Source organism: Didymella exigua (genome assembly GCF_010094145.1).
Source record: "Didymella exigua CBS 183.55 unplaced genomic scaffold M421scaffold_12, whole genome shotgun sequence".
Lineage (NCBI taxonomy): Eukaryota > Fungi > Ascomycota > Dothideomycetes > Pleosporales > Didymellaceae > Didymella > Didymella exigua.
In genome coordinates this window covers 698,751-719,386 of record NW_022984786.1, presented here as the reverse complement: position 1 = coordinate 719,386, position 20,636 = coordinate 698,751, and the positions used below count along the sequence as shown (strand labels likewise).

The 20,636-nt window shown below is 52.5% G+C and overlaps 8 protein-coding genes across 8 annotated transcripts; 2 read left to right on the top strand and 6 right to left on the bottom strand.

The window, feature by feature from the left end:
- Positions 1 to 201: 201 nt before the first annotated feature.
- M421DRAFT_61491 (uncharacterized protein) lies at positions 202 to 1,104 on the bottom strand (the record flags this gene model as incomplete). The annotated part of the gene is made up of 2 exons (XM_033595887.1): positions 202 to 801; positions 853 to 1,104. The coding sequence occupies 2 exons, from the start codon at positions 1,102 to 1,104 to the stop codon at positions 202 to 204; spliced, it is 852 nt and encodes a 283-aa protein (XP_033449317.1).
- Positions 1,105 to 1,700: 596 nt separating this feature from the next.
- M421DRAFT_4882 (uncharacterized protein) lies at positions 1,701 to 2,504 on the bottom strand (the record flags this gene model as incomplete). Its single annotated transcript, XM_033594758.1, has 2 exons — positions 1,701 to 2,333; positions 2,385 to 2,504. The coding sequence occupies 2 exons, from the start codon at positions 2,502 to 2,504 to the stop codon at positions 1,701 to 1,703; spliced, it is 753 nt and encodes a 250-aa protein (XP_033449316.1).
- Positions 2,505 to 3,957: 1,453 nt separating this feature from the next.
- On the bottom strand, positions 3,958 to 4,670 carry M421DRAFT_390963 (uncharacterized protein). The gene is made up of 2 exons (XM_033589995.1): positions 4,654 to 4,670; positions 3,958 to 4,589 (listed from the first exon to the last, which is right to left on the bottom strand). The coding sequence occupies exon 2, from the start codon at positions 4,440 to 4,442 to the stop codon at positions 3,990 to 3,992; it is 453 nt and encodes a 150-aa protein (XP_033449315.1). The 5' UTR covers positions 4,443 to 4,589; positions 4,654 to 4,670; the 3' UTR covers positions 3,958 to 3,989.
- Positions 4,671 to 6,821: 2,151 nt separating this feature from the next.
- On the bottom strand, positions 6,822 to 8,044 carry M421DRAFT_62124 (uracil-DNA glycosylase; the record flags this gene model as incomplete). Its single annotated transcript, XM_033595943.1, has 3 exons — positions 6,822 to 7,136; positions 7,186 to 7,645; positions 7,701 to 8,044. 3 exons carry the CDS (start codon positions 8,042 to 8,044, stop codon positions 6,822 to 6,824), a joined length of 1,119 nt encoding a protein of 372 aa, XP_033449314.1.
- A 284-nt stretch (positions 8,045 to 8,328) lies between these two features.
- M421DRAFT_420295 (uncharacterized protein) lies at positions 8,329 to 9,298 on the top strand. Its single transcript, XM_033592426.1, has 2 exons — positions 8,329 to 8,903; positions 8,957 to 9,298. The coding sequence occupies exons 1-2, from the start codon at positions 8,661 to 8,663 to the stop codon at positions 9,149 to 9,151; spliced, it is 438 nt and encodes a 145-aa protein (XP_033449313.1). The 5' UTR covers positions 8,329 to 8,660; the 3' UTR covers positions 9,152 to 9,298.
- A 722-nt stretch (positions 9,299 to 10,020) lies between these two features.
- M421DRAFT_4879 (glycosyltransferase family 69 protein) lies at positions 10,021 to 11,433 on the bottom strand (the record flags this gene model as incomplete). Its single annotated transcript, XM_033594757.1, has 2 exons — positions 10,021 to 11,225; positions 11,277 to 11,433. The coding sequence occupies 2 exons, from the start codon at positions 11,431 to 11,433 to the stop codon at positions 10,021 to 10,023; spliced, it is 1,362 nt and encodes a 453-aa protein (XP_033449312.1).
- A 3,900-nt stretch (positions 11,434 to 15,333) lies between these two features.
- On the bottom strand, positions 15,334 to 16,293 carry M421DRAFT_92166 (uncharacterized protein; the record flags this gene model as incomplete). The annotated part of the gene is made up of 3 exons (XM_033598017.1): positions 15,334 to 15,348; positions 15,402 to 15,871; positions 15,924 to 16,293. The coding sequence occupies 3 exons, from the start codon at positions 16,291 to 16,293 to the stop codon at positions 15,334 to 15,336; spliced, it is 855 nt and encodes a 284-aa protein (XP_033449311.1).
- A 1,839-nt stretch (positions 16,294 to 18,132) lies between these two features.
- On the top strand, positions 18,133 to 20,635 carry M421DRAFT_420292 (uncharacterized protein; the record flags this gene model as incomplete). Its single annotated transcript, XM_033592425.1, has 2 exons — positions 18,133 to 18,508; positions 18,565 to 20,635. Coding segments are annotated over exons 1-2 (2,287 nt in total), but the record flags the coding sequence as incomplete, so codon positions are not given.
- Position 20,636: the final 1 nt, after the last annotated feature.

Below are 20,636 nucleotides of genomic sequence, written 5' to 3'. Positions count from 1 at the left end.
TGCCAGCAGTCGAAGACTCACACGCCCAGAGACAGGCCATATACTGGATGTCGTCGCCGAAGTACACACCTGTCCAAACATTTGCAGCGATCGCACCCTCCATATGCGCGAATCAACACCGCTAAGTCATGATCAGAACAAGAGCGCAACTTCGTTCTCGCCTCCTCCAGGCCATCGATCTTCTCATCGCCTCTCTCCCTGCTATCTGCTCTTCCACCTCACGCCCCCGACCCACCTCACCCATCCCTCAACCTCCTTTGCCCTTTCCTCATCCCCGTCTACCCCTCCCTCCCTGATCAAATCCATGGTATAGTAATATCTGCCCAACTCCTCATTACTCGCCAGTCTATGCACAAAGCTATGACACGCCCGGCATAGCCACGCAACGCTGTTCAGCACATCCTCATCGTGCCACCCCCTCTTCCTAACCCGATCGTGTGTACTCTTCGGTATCAGGTGGTGGTACGTCAACGGCACCCAGTCCCGCTCGCACAGTTCGCACTCTGTGGTGCGCGTGGTGGCCCATATCGGAGGGGGCAGTGTGACGGCGGCGCAGTATGCTGTGAAGACCGGCGTGAGCAGAAGGTTCGCGTCGTGCGTGTCGCTGTTGGCGGGAAGCAGGGCGTAGGATTCGAGGCTGTCAACCGCGTCGGGTGGGACGGTCGAGAGAAGGTGCTCGTACGTAGAGGCTGACAGAGGCGTTGTATAAGCTTCTTGGAGGGTGGTCGAGTCGCGGAATTGAGGATACAAGAGCGTGCGCAGCTCTAGAGGAAGGCAAGGGAATATAAGACTGCTGAGATACTTCGTATTATCAGCTGAATGTGCAAGCATTGAGATGTGCTGTAATTGTACCGCAATGAATTCGCCCAGGTCCTCCGCATCTGTTGCTGAAGGCGCGCTGTCAGTCTCAGGGGCTTCGACTTGGAGTCTTGCAGGCGCGAAAATGCCTACAGGCTTGTATTTGGCGCGTTTCTTGGCTATTCGCTTCTTCTTGTTTCTCTCTTTCTGCTCTGGCAGGGCAAGTGCCTTCATGATTGGTTCGCTCATACAGTCGCGGAAGGTCTCATAGTTGGACTGTTCCTCGGCGAATATGACTTCAGCCATGGTCTTTGTCGGGCTTCGACAGTGTCAGACAAGATGGTAGGCGCGTGGTGGTGAGTATCGACGGAGGCATGTCGGTGTTCATGTGCTGGAGTGGATGATGACGATGGTTTGAGGTCGAAGATCTAGGGCGCCACCGGCCGGTGGGGCTGCAAGGCTGAGGGCGTTCGTGGCTTTCTAAACCCGTTGTACGAGGAAGTCGCGGCCATTGAACCCTTCCAGATCGAATACATTACATCGCTCAAGCTGCATTTCGTTCAGTCCTATTATGAGATGTGCGCTGCACAGGTGTAGATTATGTCAGAAGGGCGCAAGATGAAATACGGGTTTCGAGGAACATTGGGCTGGCAGACACGTGAGTTGCTCGTTGATCTCGACATACCTGCCCTGTTGACCGCAAGTTGGCAGCTGGTAAAGATGTGGCAGGAACTCTTCTCGTCCATATCTTCCATGTGCTCATAGAGGACTACTAGCAGCTGCGAAAGCAGTGAACCAATCCACTCGCTGGCTATGCAAAGAGAATGTACCAACCCAAGTACATACACAACCACTAGTTGGTGTACATACACACTCAAAGTCGAGTAAACCTCAACAAGAGTTTACTTCTTCTTTCCACCCTTGGCAAGGCGGTTGGCCTTGCCCATAGCCTGTTCTCTCCTGCGAGCCTCGCGCGCCATAAGCTCAGCCTTCTCCTTGTCGAGCTCCGCACGCTCCTCGGCCTCAGCCTTCTTGCGCGCAGCCTCGCCCTCACGACGCTCCCGGACAAGCTTAAGACGCTCGAGATCAGCACGCGCCTGGTCAGTCTTGCCCTCGGCGTGCAGCTTTTCATAGCGCTCCTTCGCCTGTTGCTTCTCGAAAGCCTCGCGCTCGCGACGAGACAGCTGAGAGGTGTCCTGCTTGCCCTTGCCCTTGGCGGTGGCGGCGGCTGGTGCGGCTTCAGGGTCGACAGGAGCTTTCGCGGCCTGAGTGCGGGCTTTGGCGGTGTGGTTGGGGTTCGCGGGCATGTTGTCGTCGTCGCTGCTCTCTTCGTCTGATGAGGGCAGGTCACCAGCCTCAGGGACCTTCTGGTTCTTCTTTGCTATCGCTGCCTGCTTGCGGGCTTTGGCCTGTTCGCGGCGTTGCTCGCGGGTGAGCTCTTCCTGCTGCTTTGGCTCGCCGTCCTCGTCCTCGCTAGATTCCTCCTCGGAGGAGTCCTCATCGCTCGACTCCCTATCGACCTTCTCGGGCTGCTCCTGTGTTTGTTAATTATCGTGCTTCGTCCATGGACGCTGTGTGATACGTACGCCCCACATGCCCATGACCTCGCCCTCTGCGTTCAGTGGCTGCAGATCTCTCGAGAAGTGCTTGCCGCCTCCGCGCTTCGCCTTGTTGAATTTGCCACCGCGACCGCGTGCTGAAGACATGGTGACGGTGCGCGTGATGTGTAGAAGGCGGTTTAGGGCGACGTGTGTCTACTTGTACTCGTGTGTGAGGCCGAGTGGTGGGTGTATCGGTGGTCGTGTGTTGTGCTTTGTTTGGTGTTGTACGATTGGATTTTGGTAGCGGAGGGGTTTTGTAGGAAACGAAAACTTCGGCGTTAGAATTCACGACTTAGATTTTATGGATCCTTGATTCACTGCATACCTTTCAGCAAATCGCACGGAAAGGCCTACTTTTTGATGCAAGAGTCACAGTTCCAGTCTTGCTACCTTTACAAACAAGTCCCAACCCCACCATTTCAGCCCCACCATCATCACGCTCGCAAATGCATCTCCAACTCACTGATTGGATGCCACCCAAAGCGGCGTAGCGTTGGTTAGTCATCGCAAATCTCGGTTTCTCCAACTTCCGCGCGGCTCTTGCAACTTTTGTTCCTCTTTACATAAACTGAAAACCTTCGTATTCACTCTGCTCTTCGTTTAAATGAGGATGATGGAGGGGAAAACGGAGGTTAGAGCATATTGCGTCTGCTTACCCCCTTCTCTTCGTGGTTTTTAACCTGGTGGAGCGAAGGTAAATAAAATGGACGGTACATACCTTTGTCCCCCTGTGATTTGTTGTATATGTTGCTTGCGAAGGGTGTGTGCGCCAGCAACAACTGCATCAGGATTGCGCTCGTTCGTCGATACGACTGGTGCACTGTTGCGCTGTTCGAACTCTGCGCGCTGCGTAGATCCTTGTTGCGGGCTTGCGTTGAGGCTAGCCAGTGGCCAAGTATCACAGTCAGCACGAAGCGTGAGCTGGTCTCACACATTCCAGCTTCCACCACAGTCAGGCGAGCGCATTGCCTTATTGGGTCGAATATATGAATTTGTACGCTCGTCGCCGTCCTCACATGTAAGGCGGTCTGCACGCCATGCTATTCTAGGTGTGGTGCCCGGTGAGCCGGCTGTTCTCGTGACGAACGCGGCGCCATATAAGCTCGGCCATATAGTGTTCAGCCACCCAAATCAGCTACACAACAAAGAGTGGTGATTTCTTAGCAACAACGATTATGTTTGCCGCTGTGTACATATAGAACTGAAAGTACGAGCAGCAGCAGCAGCAGTAGCTTTTTGAGCTTCTTTTTCTGCTGAAGTGCTTGCCTGTTGAGCCTGTAGAGCTGCTGCTCGGTCAATAGCAGCCTGTATACTCTCAATGTTGCTGAATCGCTCATTAAGATCAACTTGAACGCGCTTTCTTGTACGAGTAACCTGACGGTGATATAGTTGATGTTTGAGTTGTTGATTCTCAGCCTCAAGCTGGGCAGCTCGAGTATTTGCCTTTGCAATTGCCTTGCCTGCCTTGTCAAGCACTATTTGGGTGCTTCGTGAGAGAGATTCTGACAACAGCAGCAGAATTTGGGCCTTGTATAGAGCCTATGAGCTCTGAAGGGTGTTAAGACTTGTTCTGATGTAGTTAAGGCCTGACTAGCTGCTAGTGGAGTAACTGGCCGGCCAGTTACTTGGGATGAGAGCAGTACTAGATTTGGGTTGAATGGCAAAGGCCAGCAGCACGCCAGCCAGCTCGTATAACCCGCTCTGATAGAGCTTCTTCTCTTGCCTTGTTATATGATATAACAAAGAGGTCCTTCTTGAGAGGTGCTGCGTCATCAAGTGCAGAGAGAGCTTGGATCTCGTTGCGATAGCGTGTTTTAAGAACATAGAAAGGAGTAAGATCCAGAGGCTGCTGCAGTTGTGAAGCATGAGCTGGGAGATACAAGAGGTGTATATTGTTAACCTTGCAGAGCCACACGAAGTTAACAGGAACATGAGAGCCATAGCCATTAAGAAGGAGTAGTCGATAGCCGCCAGAGGATGGTGAAGTGTTTGGTTTAAAATTACGCTGCAACTATTCATATCCAGAGTTGGACGTCCAGCCATTCTCTGAGGTTGTATAGAGCCAACTAGGAGCACCTTCTGCTGGAAACCACGTTTATTGTAGATGCTTGCCTTTGAAGATGACCATGCATTGAAGGTTGACGCTGACGGCTGAGACGGTCTCAATAATTAATACCTATTCGCGATCCTCTGGGGATTGGATATGAGCCTTCTTCTTTGCAGAGCTTGCAAGCACCCGGGCGTTCGTACATACCCCTAGTGCTACCCCAGTCTCATCCATATTCCATATATCTTCATACTGTATGCCTAGCTCTATTCTTGTCCGCTCAAACAGCTCAAGAAAGGCTTGTATTGTGTCCTTATTAGCTGCTGTAGTCCTTGCGCTCTTGGTTGTTTGACCGAATATAGATGCGACGCGTGGGTTGCGGGCAATGAAGTGGGGTATCCATAGTTGACCTAGGGGCTTGTAGTCGCCGTTCATGTGCAGGATTCGGGTGGCCATCTCACGTACAGAAAACTTCAAACCTCGGGTTTCTCAACCTTCCAATCTCGATACGTGAGCGAATATATGCCTACCTCCTTCTATCGCATCTCGAAGAGGACGTTACGACCATCAACTACGCACTAGACTGGCTATATTTGGAGAACCCAGGCAACACCACGTTCGCTGGGCTAACGCAGATTGACTTTTACACCTGCCCTTGGGACGAAGTAAGCGAAGAAGCCAGCGAGGACGTCAATGATGAAGACGATCAACACAAATCACACATCTACACATGATTCCGACGTCTAGGTCCAGAAGTCCACTTCAAACCGCCTCGCGAAGGACTATTGATCCTACATGCGGCCCATGGGCAGTTCAACATCCTCCGGCCTGCCACGGAAGACGAGATCTTTGACCACCCCTCAGCAGCAATACTACGAGTCTGCAAACAAGTTCACGAAGAGGCACTTCCCTTCCTATACCGTGAACGCGACTTCTTCTTCCTTGCCGGTCCATGTCCAAGAGGCAGATACCAGTCGTACGCGACTCTCAAATGGCTCAAGCACCTGAATCTGACGGCACGGGCGAATGTGTAGGTCCTGAGTTTGCTATTACAGCCGTATGAAGAGGACTGCAGCATCACCGAAATTGGGGAGTCGTATGCGGGGCTGGGCGCGTACATCCGAGATCACTTACCTCGGTTCAGGTGGTTGTGTCTTAACGTCTGGGACCCAGCTACGTATCATGCGGCCGATGTGTTCTCGAGACTGTTTGAAAAAGAGAGTGTGGGAATCATTGTGCGGCAACCGTGGCGAGGGGATGGAGTTGAAGTACATGTCACCAAAGAGAGCTTTCTTGGAGGCTCTGAGGGGAAAGCAGAATAAGCTGCGAAGCAAGGGACAACGGGTTGAGCGATTTTTCCCTTCTCATGTATGCATCCGACCTCTTATCAACTCTTACATGTCTTTCTCGTAGTAACAGACATTTGCGAGTGTCGCGCTTTGACTTATGCCGAATTCATCCCAGCAAGTCAATCAAGGGTTCCTCAATGCTCTTAGTCTCCGTGACAGGCTCGCCCCGGTACATCCTCCAACTCGTCTCATCCTCGTGGTATGTTTCCAGCCTGTTGTGCGGCAGTACACCACTTGCTGGCTGTGTGTCGGCCAGGTTGAGCAGGAACTTGCGGTGGTAACGGTTGTCTTGGATAGCACTACGCATAGGGATTGACGATGGCCGGCAATAGTATACATAACAGTCGCTTAATACCTGTCTGGTTGCACAGTGGCCCTTTGTGGTCTTGTAGATGTACTCAATATGAGGAGCTAACTCTTGTTCTCTGAGTCCCAATGCTTATAGTCCTACATGGCAGGGCCCACACACCGTCTTTTGTACTGTCTGCGGCTTAGCAGCTCGCCCTCAACTCCTCGTTCCGATCTCATATAACTAGGTTCGACGAGGTCGTCTTACTCTTTCAAAGCTGGCAGTCTCTGCTGTTCACGGCGAGATTGCTCTTACCTACGCCGATCTTGCTCCTGCCAGTATAGGTCTCCGCCTCTCAAATGTAACGCTCCCAAGGCTCTTGCTGCTGGCGCCATCTGAAAGCACTGCACTCTTGTCTGCAAGTGCCTTGTTCATGTTGAACAAGACTCAGGGGTAGATGGGAAATTGATCTGGAGGATGGAAGTGTAGTTGTTTTATACCGTTGTCAATGGACCCTTGTGTGCGGCGAGTCTTGGCCCTTGGTTTCAACCCAGACAACCACTGTCGGATACTCGTCGGAACTCAGTACTGAGAGGGGGCGCGTACACTGCACCACTTGACCCTGTGTTTCCTGCGATGACACCTCCAATAGCAAACAGCACGTCCTCTGTGAAATATCTGTTCGCGCGAGGTTCGCTGTAAATAGTTGGTTCCTTGTAGTTGCTATAGGTTCGCGATCAGAGTCCTGCTTCTCTTAGCGCGGCTTCCTCATCCGAATCGATTTCCGCCTCGGGGTCAGCGACCATATCACTGGCACCATTCTCAGTGGCTTCGCCCTGCGCTGTCTTCGTGTCCAGCACCAGTGCCTCGTTCTCCTTCACATTCGCGTCATTTTTCGACTCGGCTTTGTCCTTTAGATTGGTGGGCTGACCGGTCTTCCTAGGCTCGACGACGTCCTTGGGGTCCACGTTGAGGTCCCAATCAATGCCGCCATCCTTGCCATAGCGCTGCACCAGCCACTCATTGGCCTTGGTGAAATGATGACAGTCGAACTGAATATGGTCAGTAGGATGATACGACACTGCAGGTATGCAAACTCACAAATCCCCTCATTGCGCTTAGTGGACTTGGGTGCACGCTCTTCAAAATCAAGTGCTTATCCACAGGAATGCCAACAGTTCTTTTCTGAGCCGGCGAGCCCCATGCCATGAATACGACACCGTTGCTGCGCACCTTCACGACTGTATCAATGATCTTCTGTGTCAGCAGTTCCCAGCCTCTGCCCTGATGCGAATTCGCCTCTCCTTTGCGCACAGTCAAGCATGTGTTCAGCAGCAGGACTCCTCGATCTGCCCATGGCGTCAAAAGACCCCCCTTCTTTGGCGGGGGCTGATAATCAGGGTAGTCCTTCTTCAGAGCCTTGTAGATGTTTTGGAGGGACGGGGGCGCAGGTGTGGGAGGACGAACAGAAAAGGAGAGGCCGTGAGCCTGATTTGGACCGTGATAGGGATCCTGCCCTGTGATGACGACTTTGACGGTGTTGAGAGGAGTGTGTCGTGACCTAAGCAGCGGTTTCAGTCATATGACTTCAGCACAGCGCGACTTGGAGAACGTACCATGAGTACACGTCCTTCATGGGAGGGAAGACCGTCTTCCCGCTGCTGAGCTCTTTTTTCAGGAATCTCTTGAGTTCTAGAAATTGTGGGCTGACAAGCACATCTTTGAGAGATGGGAGCCAGCTCTCGTGCAGGGTATCGAGCTCCAGTTGTAACAGTTCCCTCTGCTCTTCTGTGAGTTTTGAGACCCACGCGTCTCTGTCAAACTTTGCAGCTGCAGCAGATGCGGCTTTAGCATTTGGCGAAGGCTTTGGTGCGCCAAAGAAGGCTGTGATGCTTCCATTTGGCTTTGGTTTCTTCGTCGCGTCGGTCGCGGCCTCAGCAGCCTTGCGCTTGAGACTCATTTCGGCAGTGTATCGTGTCGAAGGCCTGAATGGAAGGGTTTGAGGTAACAGAGGACGGATTCTGTCTCGATTAAATGACTTATGCGTACCTGCGATCGCAGACAGTTGAATGAGGAATGTTCAGTCGCACAGCAGCGAGGAGCAACGCGCAACCGTGACGTTCGATATCGGAGTGGACTCCGGATCGATGTAAGAGGCTAGCTCAACCTCATCGCACGGGGTCTCGCGCCCACGTTTCGCGTGATTCTCGCGTCGCTACCGGTACCAAGGATGATGTCACGCCTCCTGACTGGAGTGAACAAACAACAGCAGGGATACGAACAGGCTGCGACGGCCTGACATCAAGATGCCCCTCCAAAACTTTTCTATTCATCGAATCAGAGGCAATGGCAGACGATATGTGTGTTCCCTGTGTTTCTAGACCATTGTTTGCCTACTGGATGCTTGTTATTGCCAGGCCGCATCACGTCAGAGTTTGTGGAGAAAGAGTGAACATGGGGTATATTACAGTCGAGTTTCTCTCACCTTGAAAGCTCTATACCAACTTGCTTTGAAACCTCCAGCTTCGTCTACACTCAACCTCAACTACTTTCAACCTTCTACAACACATTTAAAAATGGCCTCCAGCAACCCAGCCAACTTCGCCAACCTTCCCAAAGATGAGCTGAAGGAGATCGCATCCAAGGGCGGTCACGCATCTCAAAGTGATCACCACGAGTTCGGCAACTCCGACCGCCCGGACCGCAACCCAGACGGCACCTTCACCAAGGGCTCAGAGCTCGCGAAGGAGCTGGGCGCTCAGGGCGGTCATGCTGCTCACCACGACATTACCGGCGGCGCCAACAGCAACGACAGCGGTGTAAGAGTCTTTGAGCCGCCTCAGATCTTAAGGTTCCTGCTAACAGCCTCCAGCGCAATCCCGACGGCACCTTCAAGGCCGGAAGCCAGCTCGCTCACGATCTCGGCGTCAAGGGCGGGCATGCTTCCCACGAGCACGGTGGCAGCAGCGATGACAACGGCCGAAACCCTGACGGTACCTTCAAGGCTGGCAGCAAGCTCGCTCACGACTTGGGTGTCCAGGGCGGACATGCCTCCCACACTCATTAGCAGTAAGACACTTGCGACGCGGGGCTGGATCTAGTAAGTAAGGGCTTTGCCGATGGACGTAAAACAGTAATGATGTAACGAACGAATGAAGAATGCAACAAGTGCAGCTCAGACTGCGCTGCCGGGCGAAATCTTTACTCATGGATACGACACTGATTTTGCGTGCGAATTGATGTGTAACACCCTGCTCAGTGCTAGTACTTCACATACGACCACAGGACGTTGGAAACAGGTTCTCCTTCCCAATCTGCCGTCTGCCGTGGTACTGTATTAAGGTGTCAGATTGTATGTTGAATACAAGTTAATGCATTTTGATGATATTGATGATGATTGTGTTGTCGTCTCCAATCTTCTCTGCTACCATAGTGTGGCAAGCCAGGTGGTTAGTCCCTGCCCGATTGTACAGACCCGGCCTCACCACAGCTTGTTCTATTTCACATGAGGACGCCGTGATACGCCTCCCCGTTCTCACTATCCACGCATCCAACAAGTCACGCCTTCTACTGATCTATTTGCTCTGTACTCACAAGAACACTAAGCCGGATGACAAGATACAGCCCTTGGAGTCGTTATCAAGACGGCGACCGCCGATTATCTGTTGTTGCTTTCGTCTCTCATATCTGCTGTCTCTGCCATCCGCAAGCTCTAATCAACTTTAAGGACGATAATACGCTAGGAGCGAAATAGGGTAGTATGACCGATTGGGGCAGAAAGGTGAGTCCGTGGCTGGCGGTCGCTAACGTTAATAATGTGCAAATTTCGTACACCTGTCACTCATGTCTTGCATCTGCTCAACAACCAAGCGTGGACAAAGCATCCGCACTGAGTATGCAGACGTTGTGCGGATGTTATGCAAATGCATGTGTGCACTATCTCTCATTTTCTGCCTCCGGAACTGTCGGCCTCAGTCCCTCATCCCAATCGACAAAAGTCTGGTGCTGATAATCCGGCATACACTTCACCTTCTCCGGTGGCTTCGTCTCCCACTCAATTATCTCATCGTCCCCTTCATTCGCAACATGTCTCGCCACATACCCCTTAAGCGCCTTGATCTTCCTCGTCGCCTCATCACTATACTCCACATTCACACTCGGCACCACCGCAATCCTGCCATATCCTTTCGCCCACATATCCTTAGCAAACAGCTTCGGCTCGCCCTGGAAGCACTCACCCGGCCCACGTGCCCTGAACTTAATGCGCCCATCTAACAGCGGCTTTGCAGTGAACGAGGTGACGCCGTTCCAGCACGCAAACACCTGGAAGGGTTTTGCGGCAGTAAGCCGCGCGCGCGCCTTATCGTCGTTCCAGAAGAGATTCCAGGCGGAATCCCAGCTCCCATCTTTGGGGATTTTGAAGAATGTATCGCCCGTCATACCGCGCGCGATCCAGACATCGTAGAATGTCGGGTTGTCGCCCACATACGTCCAGTCCATGGCACATGTCTGATCGGCCTCTTGCAATTTTCGCTGGTGGAGGAGCTCTAAAATGTCCTCCATGCAGACCGCAATGTCATTGAGGAAGACGATGGTGGTGTCCGGGTCGTATTGCGCTGGGTAGGCGAGAAGGTCCTGCAAGGCAAGGTTCCGCAGGCCTGCGAGGGCTTCGATGCGGTCTTGTCCCAGAGCCGTGGGATTGATATCGCTTGTTTGCAAGGAGTACTTCACACCAAGGGCTTGCAAGCTGGGACGAAGCTCGTCAAGGACTTCGAAGGTGCCGTCATTGGATCGGCCTTCTACGATGGAAAGCACGCAGTTTTTCGGACCGAGGAACTTGATTGTTTCTACGATTGAACCAAGCAATCGTGGAAGTAGGTAGACACATTGATGTAGATCAAGCGCGAAGAAAAACCTGGGATGCTGGGAGGCTTCAGATAGATCCGGTGGATATCTCAGGTAAGTATAACGGTCAAGATTCGGCTGTGGACACTCCAGATGAGCAAATTGTGAATCTGATGTGTTCAAGATGGCCTGGATATATGCTGGTGATTGCGCGAGAAGAGTGTCATTTGCTTTCCTTGGCAGACCGGTTGGAACTGTGGCGGGCGAAATGGCAATATGCACGCCACCCGGTTTCTCTAATAATCGTAAGCTCTCCATATCATTCAACCGAACAAAGGAATACCGACCCTCTGGAGGAGGATTGAGGTTCCCAGTGCTAATGGGCTGTGTCCGTAACACACGGTCGCTGTACCGGACGAAACCGAATCCAAGGACGAGAAGTAAGATAGCTGTAAGTAACACGATGGTTTTGAAGAGCAATCGCAAGCTTCTTGAGTTAGCCATGGAAGAAGTGGAGGGCCTTCAAAGCCACGGTGCCTGCTTGGTGGAGATTGCACTAAGCACTCAGGTCCAAGGCAGCTAAATGCTCAGTATTCGAAGCTGTGTCCTGACCAAAGCCACAACAGACGGTAGAGTTTGAAATGTTTATAGTCATCAGAATAGAGAGAACTAAGCTCACCGTCCCATTTGTGCAACAGAGCAAGGAGAAGCGATCTCATTGAAGACGTGAAGCCAGGAGCAGGAGATTACAGACCTGTTTTGGTTAGTGCCGCTTCATATGCGTGGCGTCGCTATCCGCGCGTAATGCTCTAGTGGATTAGTTTACGCCACGTTACCTATGGTAAGGCGTCCTGCAAGTACGCAGTGTAGCACAACTTGATGACTATTAATTTCTGTTTGCGGATGCTCACAAACCAACCGTAGGGTCTCGCTTCTAGAGAGACTACAAATGGCCGTGAACAGAACTTTTCAGTGTCTTTTTGTCCACTAGGCAAGATATAACAACGCTTCTCGTTCGTTGAGCCCTATACAGGCAACGCATCAGCGGATTAGTAGTTAGATGGGTGACCACTAGCAAATACCCGCTGTTGTATGTACTTGGCTTCTTGCTGTTGCCGCGAGTCTAGCAAGCAATGACTGGAGGTCGACAATATGAGCCTGTGGATCACCAAGAGGATCGATTTCCTCGAAAGTGAGGCGTCTTCATTTGCATTGAAGCTGGCTTTCTGTGCCACAGAATACCTGTATTGGTTGTGAGGAGAAGCAGATCACGTGTTTGTTGGCGGTGGTCTAGTGCTGCTTTGCTGAGCACCTCTTACCTCAGCTGCATCACAAACACGTCATGCAAAACAGACCCCGCAGCCAGCCTTCGACAGGCCAGACACAGGCAGAACAACAGCACAGAACAACAGAATACACTCGTTTTATATTTGCACTTGATACCGCAACAATACCGGTAGCATCGCCTCACACAATCACCCCGCACATCACTCTTACAACATCCAACATTCATCATAAACTTCATCTCACATCCTGTGAACATGTTAAGCCTCATCTATGATTCTCTACCATAACGAGACCTGAAAAGGGTGCGCCTCTTCAATCGCGCCGTGCACAATTTCGTCAGCCTCTGGATCTCTCGCGTCTTTCTTTCACCAGATAGCACTCAATATTGACGCCTGCCGCTGCATCGCAAAGAAAGAAAGTATCGTGCCAAGCTCCGTGAGATGGGACGACAGGCTGGACTTCTTTCAGCGCATGAACTTGTCGAGAGCCGATGCAGTCCGACTTAGAGAGGAAGTTTGCTTTGGAGGCGGAGGCGAAAGAATATTTTGAAAGTCCCTCCATAAAATTAATGATCAGACAGACAACTTGGACGAATGGTAGATTAGCTCGATCACAAGAACATTAGGGCGGCAGCATCAAGCGTATGTCGTCAAAGGAGTGTTTCGGTTTATACAATAGCTTCTACGGTGACCAACAAATGATAATGTGAGAAGGGTGTGTATATGCCCACTCTAGCCTGGATATCCCTTCCAACCCTCGAGAGAAAGAGTATCATCTAAGACATTGTGCATCAAATCTCTCTTTCCCACCTTCTCCACGCCAATTTTCACTTCCTGCCCCCTGGGTTCCAGATGCCAATTTCCTGGTTCTGGTTTAAAGGGCGACCCAGACGAACTTTCCACAGGGACACTTCAAGAATTTGAGGTGACTTGGGGGCAACCTGAGAAGCATGGCGAGGTTACCAAGTCGTCATTTCCGTCTTGTTCAGCACTTCTAACAACATCGCAGAGCTGGTGATTGACACGAACTTTGAACTTACCGGTTTGAACATCCAGCTATTCGCCTCCCGTGAATGGCTACGCTACCGCCTTGCAACTCTCCCGTACCTTACACTTGACTGGAATTGAGTCACAACACCATACTGGCCGAACAAACAAACTTCTCCTCTGTCCACAACGACCCCCTGAAAATTGCGTTGCTTATCTCACATCTCTGACTCTGAGACATCTCATGCTGGGCACGAGCGAAGATCAGGCTCTTGCTAGGCTCCGAAGCAAGAGAGCTCGAAACCAAGTCGTTGAAGGAGTACGAGGGAAACGAAATCAGTATAAAGAACATGCCTAACCCGCCACCACCCTACAAGGTCGGTAACACTCGATTTGGTGCAATCGAGTGGTTCAATGAAGCCACGCATAAACCTCATGCATGCCTTTAATACAATACAGTAATGAACTGCACTAGTGTCTGCACAGACACGTGTGTAATAACAATGACAGCACACGTGTCGAGATCGAATAGACTACTGATTCAAAGTTGAGTCTCGAACTGTCAGTGAAGGGGCGCTTTGACCGACACAGGGCTCGGAGCAGTGCCGAGCTTTGTGATCACTACAGCGATCACTAAAGATCAACCGGAAGTGTACTACCGCGAAAAGGATGAAGGTGGTCAAGTATCCGGTTAATGGAGGCAAGTGGTATTACCGGTCAGTTGCAAGCTTTACCTGTAGAGTCTGGAGAGTAGACACAACGCTTGTTCCTATCAACTCCTCTTTCTGGAACTTCAATATTGCTCGCTGTGTCATAATGCTGTAGCTCGCATCTACTGCGAAGCAATTGATTCACTCACTAGCTCCTTCCAAGAACTATAGGTACTGACGAGGGAGCTGCAGCTTGCCAAAGCATTCACAAATCCCCACACTTTCAGCCCATCTCCTATCGCCGACATAAAAACCCGCCGGAGATACACACTCCGCAACAAGACAATTCTCCTTGCGCCCCCGACGCTGCGCCTCACTTTATGCGCATGCTCATTTCGGCTGCAAGCACCAGCCACACCACAGCGCTCCAACCGACCCGTGGCGATCTTCGCCACGAAACGCCCAGTCCAGATGCCCATGCACAAAGAATGCATTCTTGGAAAATCTCAAACACTGCGTGCACAATGCCTTTTTCGCTCCTGAATCCTCAGCAGCACATCTGGTGGCCCAGCAACGCAGAACTTTCTTTTGCAGCCGGTGTGTATGATGTCGGTTGTGGGTGTTTGACATATGTCGTGGATGCGGGCGATCGCACATGCGCGCCTCCGCGTCTGTGCTGATCGTTATTGCAGCCACGTGCGTCGTGTTGTCACAGGCTGGTCGGATTCGGCTTGGGCGGGATTTGGACGGGATAAATATTGCGAGGCCATACTGCTCGCGTACTTGTGGGAGAGGACACTGTGAAAGGCATTTGATTCCTGTTGTAAGCATGGTAGCTGAAGGTCACCTAGAAAGCATAGTTGTTGGAATTGGTATTGGCCTTGGGGGTCGAGATGGCAGACACTTTATTGACGCTACAACGCTACAGAACAGGGACTTTTGGTGTGCCAGGTGGAGTAGATAGGCAGAAGCTGTGGGAAGAGAGACTAAGTTGAAGGAGATGACGTGGGGCAGAGGATCTTGAAGATGGCAAGGTGCAGGCAGGCAGGGCACGTTGGCATGGACAAAACCACGATCCGAGAAAAGAGAATAGGAAAAGTACCAATCGTAACACCGCTAAGATACTGTATCGCCCATTTGATTGTCCATAATCTAACACCCTTAACGCCAGTTGTGGTTCGAAAAGCTCGGAGATATATAACAGAGGAAATGCCCTAGCCAACGTTGGGTATTCCGTTGTTCAAAGGGAGCAGTCAACGCCCATCACAAGGGCTCAAATGCAGAAGTATTTTCTTACTCTCGTCGTCAAGCGTGGTCGCGCACCGCAAATGCGAGACAAGAGAAGGTAGTGAGGATTAGCGAAGTTTTATCGGGGTATTGAGTAGTCATCAAAGTAAACTCCAATTCAGTCGTGAAAGGAGATGCGTGCTGGCGGTATGTAGTCGATGGGGTAAGGTTGCCAGGTGCCATCGTCATTGCCCTCATACATTGGTGACCTAAGCACGCATTAGTACAGACCCTTGTTTGCACCATCGACGTCACGGCATACCTTCAATATCCTCCTCGAGTAGTCTTCGTTATCCGCAATGCTGCCATTGCTTTGCCTTCGGTCCATGAAGCTGGGGTCAATGCGCGAGTCGTTCATGGAAGAGGCGCTGGTCTTGCCGCCGTTAATGAAGTCGTTCACGCCGGCTGCGTTGCGGCGGTAGTCCTCTTCGGCCTGACGCTGGCGTCTGCGTCGCAAGAAGAACCATACTCCTCCGACGATCGCGGCCAATCCAACGACACCGACTACCACTCCGGCGGCAATGCCGGCTGTGTTGGGCTTGCTGTCGGAATCGCTATCGCTGGAAGCAGAGTTTGACGGACTGGCAGTAGCAGAGGAGGCGGCGGTTGAGCTGGGTGCTGCAGTTGATGACTTCTTTCCTGACGACGAGGAGTCCGAAGCGATCTCGTAGTAGGGGACTTGATTGCGAGTGTTTCCGGTAAGCATAACCCAGAGCTTGTTAGCTCCACCGCCTGCCAAGAGTTAGCAAAGGTTCGTCATAGCCGTGTCTGGCCGATCACATACATAATTCCTTATCTGTTCCTCCGCAGGTTGTGCCACAAGTGCTGTTATCGACCTGCCAGTCCTTTGCTGGGATCTTGTCTCCACACCAGCAGTCGACACCATTTGCAAGACCGAGAACGTTCTTGCCGTTCTCGATGCAGACCAGCTGGCAGTTACCAGGACTCTGGAACTCGTAGAAACCATAGTTGGACAGTGGTGTTCCGGTCTCGAAGCAGCCGATCGTCGACATGGCACTGGCAGCCAGGGTGGTGGTCGGCGACGCAACGGCCGAGGGTGTTGTTACGGTGCTCCAGAAGTCATCGGAGTCGGCGGAGGCCATCATCATCATGGCTGCCGCGATGAGCGCGGATGTGAACTTGAAGGAGACCATTGTGGGATGCGTCGACGAGGTGTCGGCGAGGTGAGAGTTCTGCCGTACGTTGCACTGTACGAGCGACTCGTATCGACTGCCGTCTGCGTCAGCGACAGGCCGTGGGTACGCAGGCAGTGAGGTTCGTCCGGGGTAGGTCGCAGGAGGGTGAGGCCGTCCGATGGGCTTCACTCAACGGGACCGTCCGGGTGATGGCGGTGGATGGGCGAGTGGGTGGCTGGGTGCGGGTGAAAGCTCAGGTGCTGGTAGCGAGTATGGGGTAGAGTGGATTGTTTGTGTCTTCGATCCAGTGTCGTAGAGTCGCAAGGAAGACAGGCCCAGTTGACAGCTGCGATGCAGTGGACTCGTTCAACGATGCCCTCGACTGCCAAATTTGAAACGCAGCGTGTTGGAATCGCGGTTAATGAGGCCCGGAATGAAGTTTCGGATTTACCCCTTGGTGTCGAGCAGCTGCCAAAGAAAGGAACGCGGGTCGCTCGCTGTGTGTTAGTGGGCAGTGTCGATGGACAAACAACAAAGCAGAAACGAGTGTGATGGCGAGCAGCGAACTACAAGGACTGACTTGGGTGGGTGTGAGGAGCGAGGAGGCTTGGGCGCGCGGTGAAGTGGACCCGTCGTGAAGGGGTGAACGCCCGAAGCGGTTGGCGCGAATGGTGTCTAGCCTGCCAAGTGGCCGCGCGACGGATTCCTGAGTCCGGCCTGCTTTGTTGGGCCTCAGGCCATTGCGTATCTAGGCCCGTAGAGCGTGTTGAAAGCACTGTGCCTGGCTGAAAATGCAGCCTGTCTCTCCTTGACCGCATCGGGGGATTTACACAGCTCTCCATTAATGAGTGTGCACACAACGAGCGCCTTCTTTGACTGCGTGCCCGGCCGTCTCGGTGTTGTGTGCGTGAGAGGGCGACGCAAGCGGTCCACCACGGCACCATGCCACGGTTCCTGGCTTAACCAGGTCCTCTCCCGCGCCTATTGGCCGCCCTCCCCTGCCGTTTTCCACAACTGCTGCCATTCGTTTCAACTTCAAGCCACATCCAGCTCCAAGCCCGGCGTGACGGGCGCTCGGCCAACCGCGCGGCCCTCTGCACAGCGCGAGCGCTTACTTTGGTGGCCGCTGGTGCTGACGTTGCCTGTATCCAGGTGTAGTTTTGCACGCAAAACGTGCATCACTGCCCCTTCCGAGGGATAGTTCGCGGTCGAGAATGTTCTCCGTGATGGAGACGACTGCTGCTATGGATCATCAAGGAACGGCGGTGGGGACGCATCGAGCCCCTGCGATGAACGCGACGACTTCCACACAGAGCCGGTAGAAGCGATAATCTCGACCGGTGGCCTGCGGGCCGGCTGCCAGAAAGACCTGTGTCATGTGGAGATGACCTCGTCCGAACTGCTCCTGCAGACGGATTGAACACCTCCTAATAATGCAGCTTTTCAACCCGGCTGCGATCGTGTATCACTGCATCACTGTGACTGCCAACGCCAATCTGCCGCCTGTACAGCGTGCATGATGCATTGGCTTCACTTGATTCTAGAGACAGTGGCAGGTGTCACTGGGTTGCTTGACTTCGAGCCGTGTAACGACGGCAAAATGTTACCGAATTGGGATAATCAGCAGCCGAAAGAGCAGCGATGATACACATGCACGTGAGTATACTTCGAGTATGTCACCATGAGTATGTCACCATGGAAGCTCCATTGCATGATTGGACGTCACTCAAGGAGGTTCATCTTGAGATGCTGGACGGAGAGCTTGAATCTCGACCAATCAAAACTTAATCACGTGATATCTGCACTAACGCGTCCAAGAGCTCCAACGCGACATGTGCTCACGGCAGCTATAGGATGGCAGCACTCTCATGACCAGCACTCTGCTTGATGCGCCGTCCGCCAATTGCCTGCCAGCGAGCAGTGCAATCGCTCCAGTCTCCCGCTCCGCAGCACATCTGGGTTCCTGACGAGGTCCTGTCATTGGCGGTACATCGATTTTTCTACAGCACCTGTCCACAACAAAGGCGCCATGGCAGCAATGTTCCCGGGCCATTGGAGGCTAGGAAGAGAGCTGCGAAGCGTCGCATGACAGCCTCAGCTGGATACTACCCGCAGGATAGCTTCCCCACCTTGTTCAGCCTCGGGGCGCTGTTCGGATACCGGTCGAACCCGCAGACTTCATGGAGATATGAGCCGCCATCGTTACCCAGGAATTTACCAGGAGTGAGCTCATGTATGTCGTGCAGAACTATGAAGTAGACACTATGTACACTGGCTAACATACCGCAGTCTCACCTGCCTGGGACGATACGCCCTCCGCAGACGCGCAGTCTCGATGCTCGGCCATCGACCCGAACTCTGCCGACCGCAATCTCCCACAAGCCCTCACACATCAATCTGCGCAGCTTGCAGATAAATATGAAAGTTCTGGTGCTATTGATATGCTGTCATGGGACCTACCCACGACCGAGCCTGCCTGCATTAGCCGCAACGAACTTGAGCGAAGTCTCGACAGCTTCAAAGCCGGCTTTGCAGCCGCGCAAAGCGGCAGCTCCACTCCGGTGGTGGAAGGACTCTTGAAAGGGCTTTTTGAGCGGAACTTACCCTCTACGCTCTACTTATGCCAGTACTCTTCGGCGGTACTTCAACATCTGGACTCGGCTGGAGGTAGCCCCGTTCCTGTGCTGCGAGTTCTGCTTGAAGACGATGGACGGTTACTCCGCGTCTTGAATCCACTTCAGAGGCCAAGTGACTGCGCGGCATTTATGGACAGTCTCGACATGGTATGGGAGACTGAACACAAGAGAAGGAAACCGTTCGTTCATCGTGTCCTTAGAATCATGGCACAATCGGCAACAGAGGCGGGAAAGTCAACAACAGAAGCGCAGGATTGCATCCTGCTGCATTTGATTGAACGGATGGGCAACCGCGTTCCACACACAGAGCTGAAGACATTGCACAGACTTGCACTGAATCTCAGTGAGAGTGCTGAGAACAATTTGCTGCTGTCCCATTTCGACGAGACAAAGCGAGTCCAAGAAGTCGTTCTCTCCACAGTTCGCAACGTTGCTGCGGCACCGGATGGCTTTGCAGGTGCAGAGCGTGCCTTGTCCTACATGCCACGCCATCAATTGCTTAGTGTAGTCCCCGCAATCACACTGCGTCTTGCCAAAAGGATTACAAGCCACAACATGGAAACATGGCTACGTCTCGTACACCAGGTCGACGGGAAAGGCGATACTGGCAAGATGCTGCTGGATGCTGCTCTAAGTTCGCTGGCAGGAACACTAGGTGTGCACGGCAACGGCAAGTGGTCGCCATATCCGGATTCCCCAAAATACTTTGTCAAAGCGGTGCTTCTTTGTCGAGGCATCGATTTGCAGATACAACATTCTGCGAGAACATTGCCTCGAGTCCAAAACGCTGTAGCCGACGTCCTAGTTCAGCTGCAGGCACAGCCTAAGGCATATACTGCTTTCATTGACTTGGCTTTGCTACTCGTTGCTCGCCATGCCGGCTCCGCCACACTTCTGCGATGCCTACGAACAATGGAAGAGAAGGGACTGCCGCTGTCAACGCAGATAGACTTCGCGTCAATCATCGTCGATGAGCTTGCCGAGCTTCAACTCCCGACTACGAGCCTCTCGAAACCTCAGGCACGAGAGAGGGCCCTCACTCTACAAGCCTGCAAGAGGCTAATCAAAGCCTTGAGCCGAGTCGGCTACGCGCTACCAGCAATGACGGAAGAGGTCCGTCAATTCCAAAATGTCCTGGTTCACGCAAGAGCCAACCACGCTCTGCCCATCGACCGCCGCAACGCCGCCACAGACTTGCCTTTGATTGAGCGCATTGTTCTGGTACACCAACTTGCTCACCACTACTCCAAGGACACATCCCTTACACAGCGCGCAGCATGGCGATGCGTCTACTACTTGTACAAGTATCTCGAATCGAACTCACTTCCGCTCGGCCCCCTTTTCACGAAGTCTGTCACTCAAGTATCGATCACTCGCCCTTTAATGGAGAATCGATTCATCAGCGCTAGACGCCTGATCTGGGTGTGCCACCTTGTGGCAAGAGTGGAAGGTGATGCAGTAGCTGCGCGACTGGAAAACACTTTCCATAGACAGCGAGGCGACATCATCGGCCGTGCTAAAGACACCTACATTGGTGTCGGTGGAAGCAAACACAGCAAGGCGCACGTCGGGTCTATGAAGAGGTTGGGAATAATATGAGTATGTAAAGAAAAGTAGGACGACCTCTATGACAACTGAGAGAAGACGATATACCCTTGCTAGAATTACACAAAAATTGGGTTCGGATTAGTGTCATGGCTTGCCCTCTGTTGCTGACTGAACAGT

What these genes read in the sequence shown, in the direction of transcription:
- M421DRAFT_390963 (XM_033589995.1), bottom strand. Translation starts at nt 4,442, where the DNA reads ATGGCTGGACGTCCAACTCTGGATATGAATAGTTGCAGCGTAATTTTA.
- M421DRAFT_420295 (XM_033592426.1), top strand. Translation starts at nt 8,661, where the DNA reads ATGGCCTCCAGCAACCCAGCCAACTTCGCCAACCTTCCCAAAGATGAG. An exon ending in CCAACAGCAACGACAGCGGT is followed by an intron (nt 8,904 to 8,956) that starts GTAAGAGTCTTT and finishes AACAGCCTCCAG; the next exon opens with CGCAATCCCGACGGCACCTT.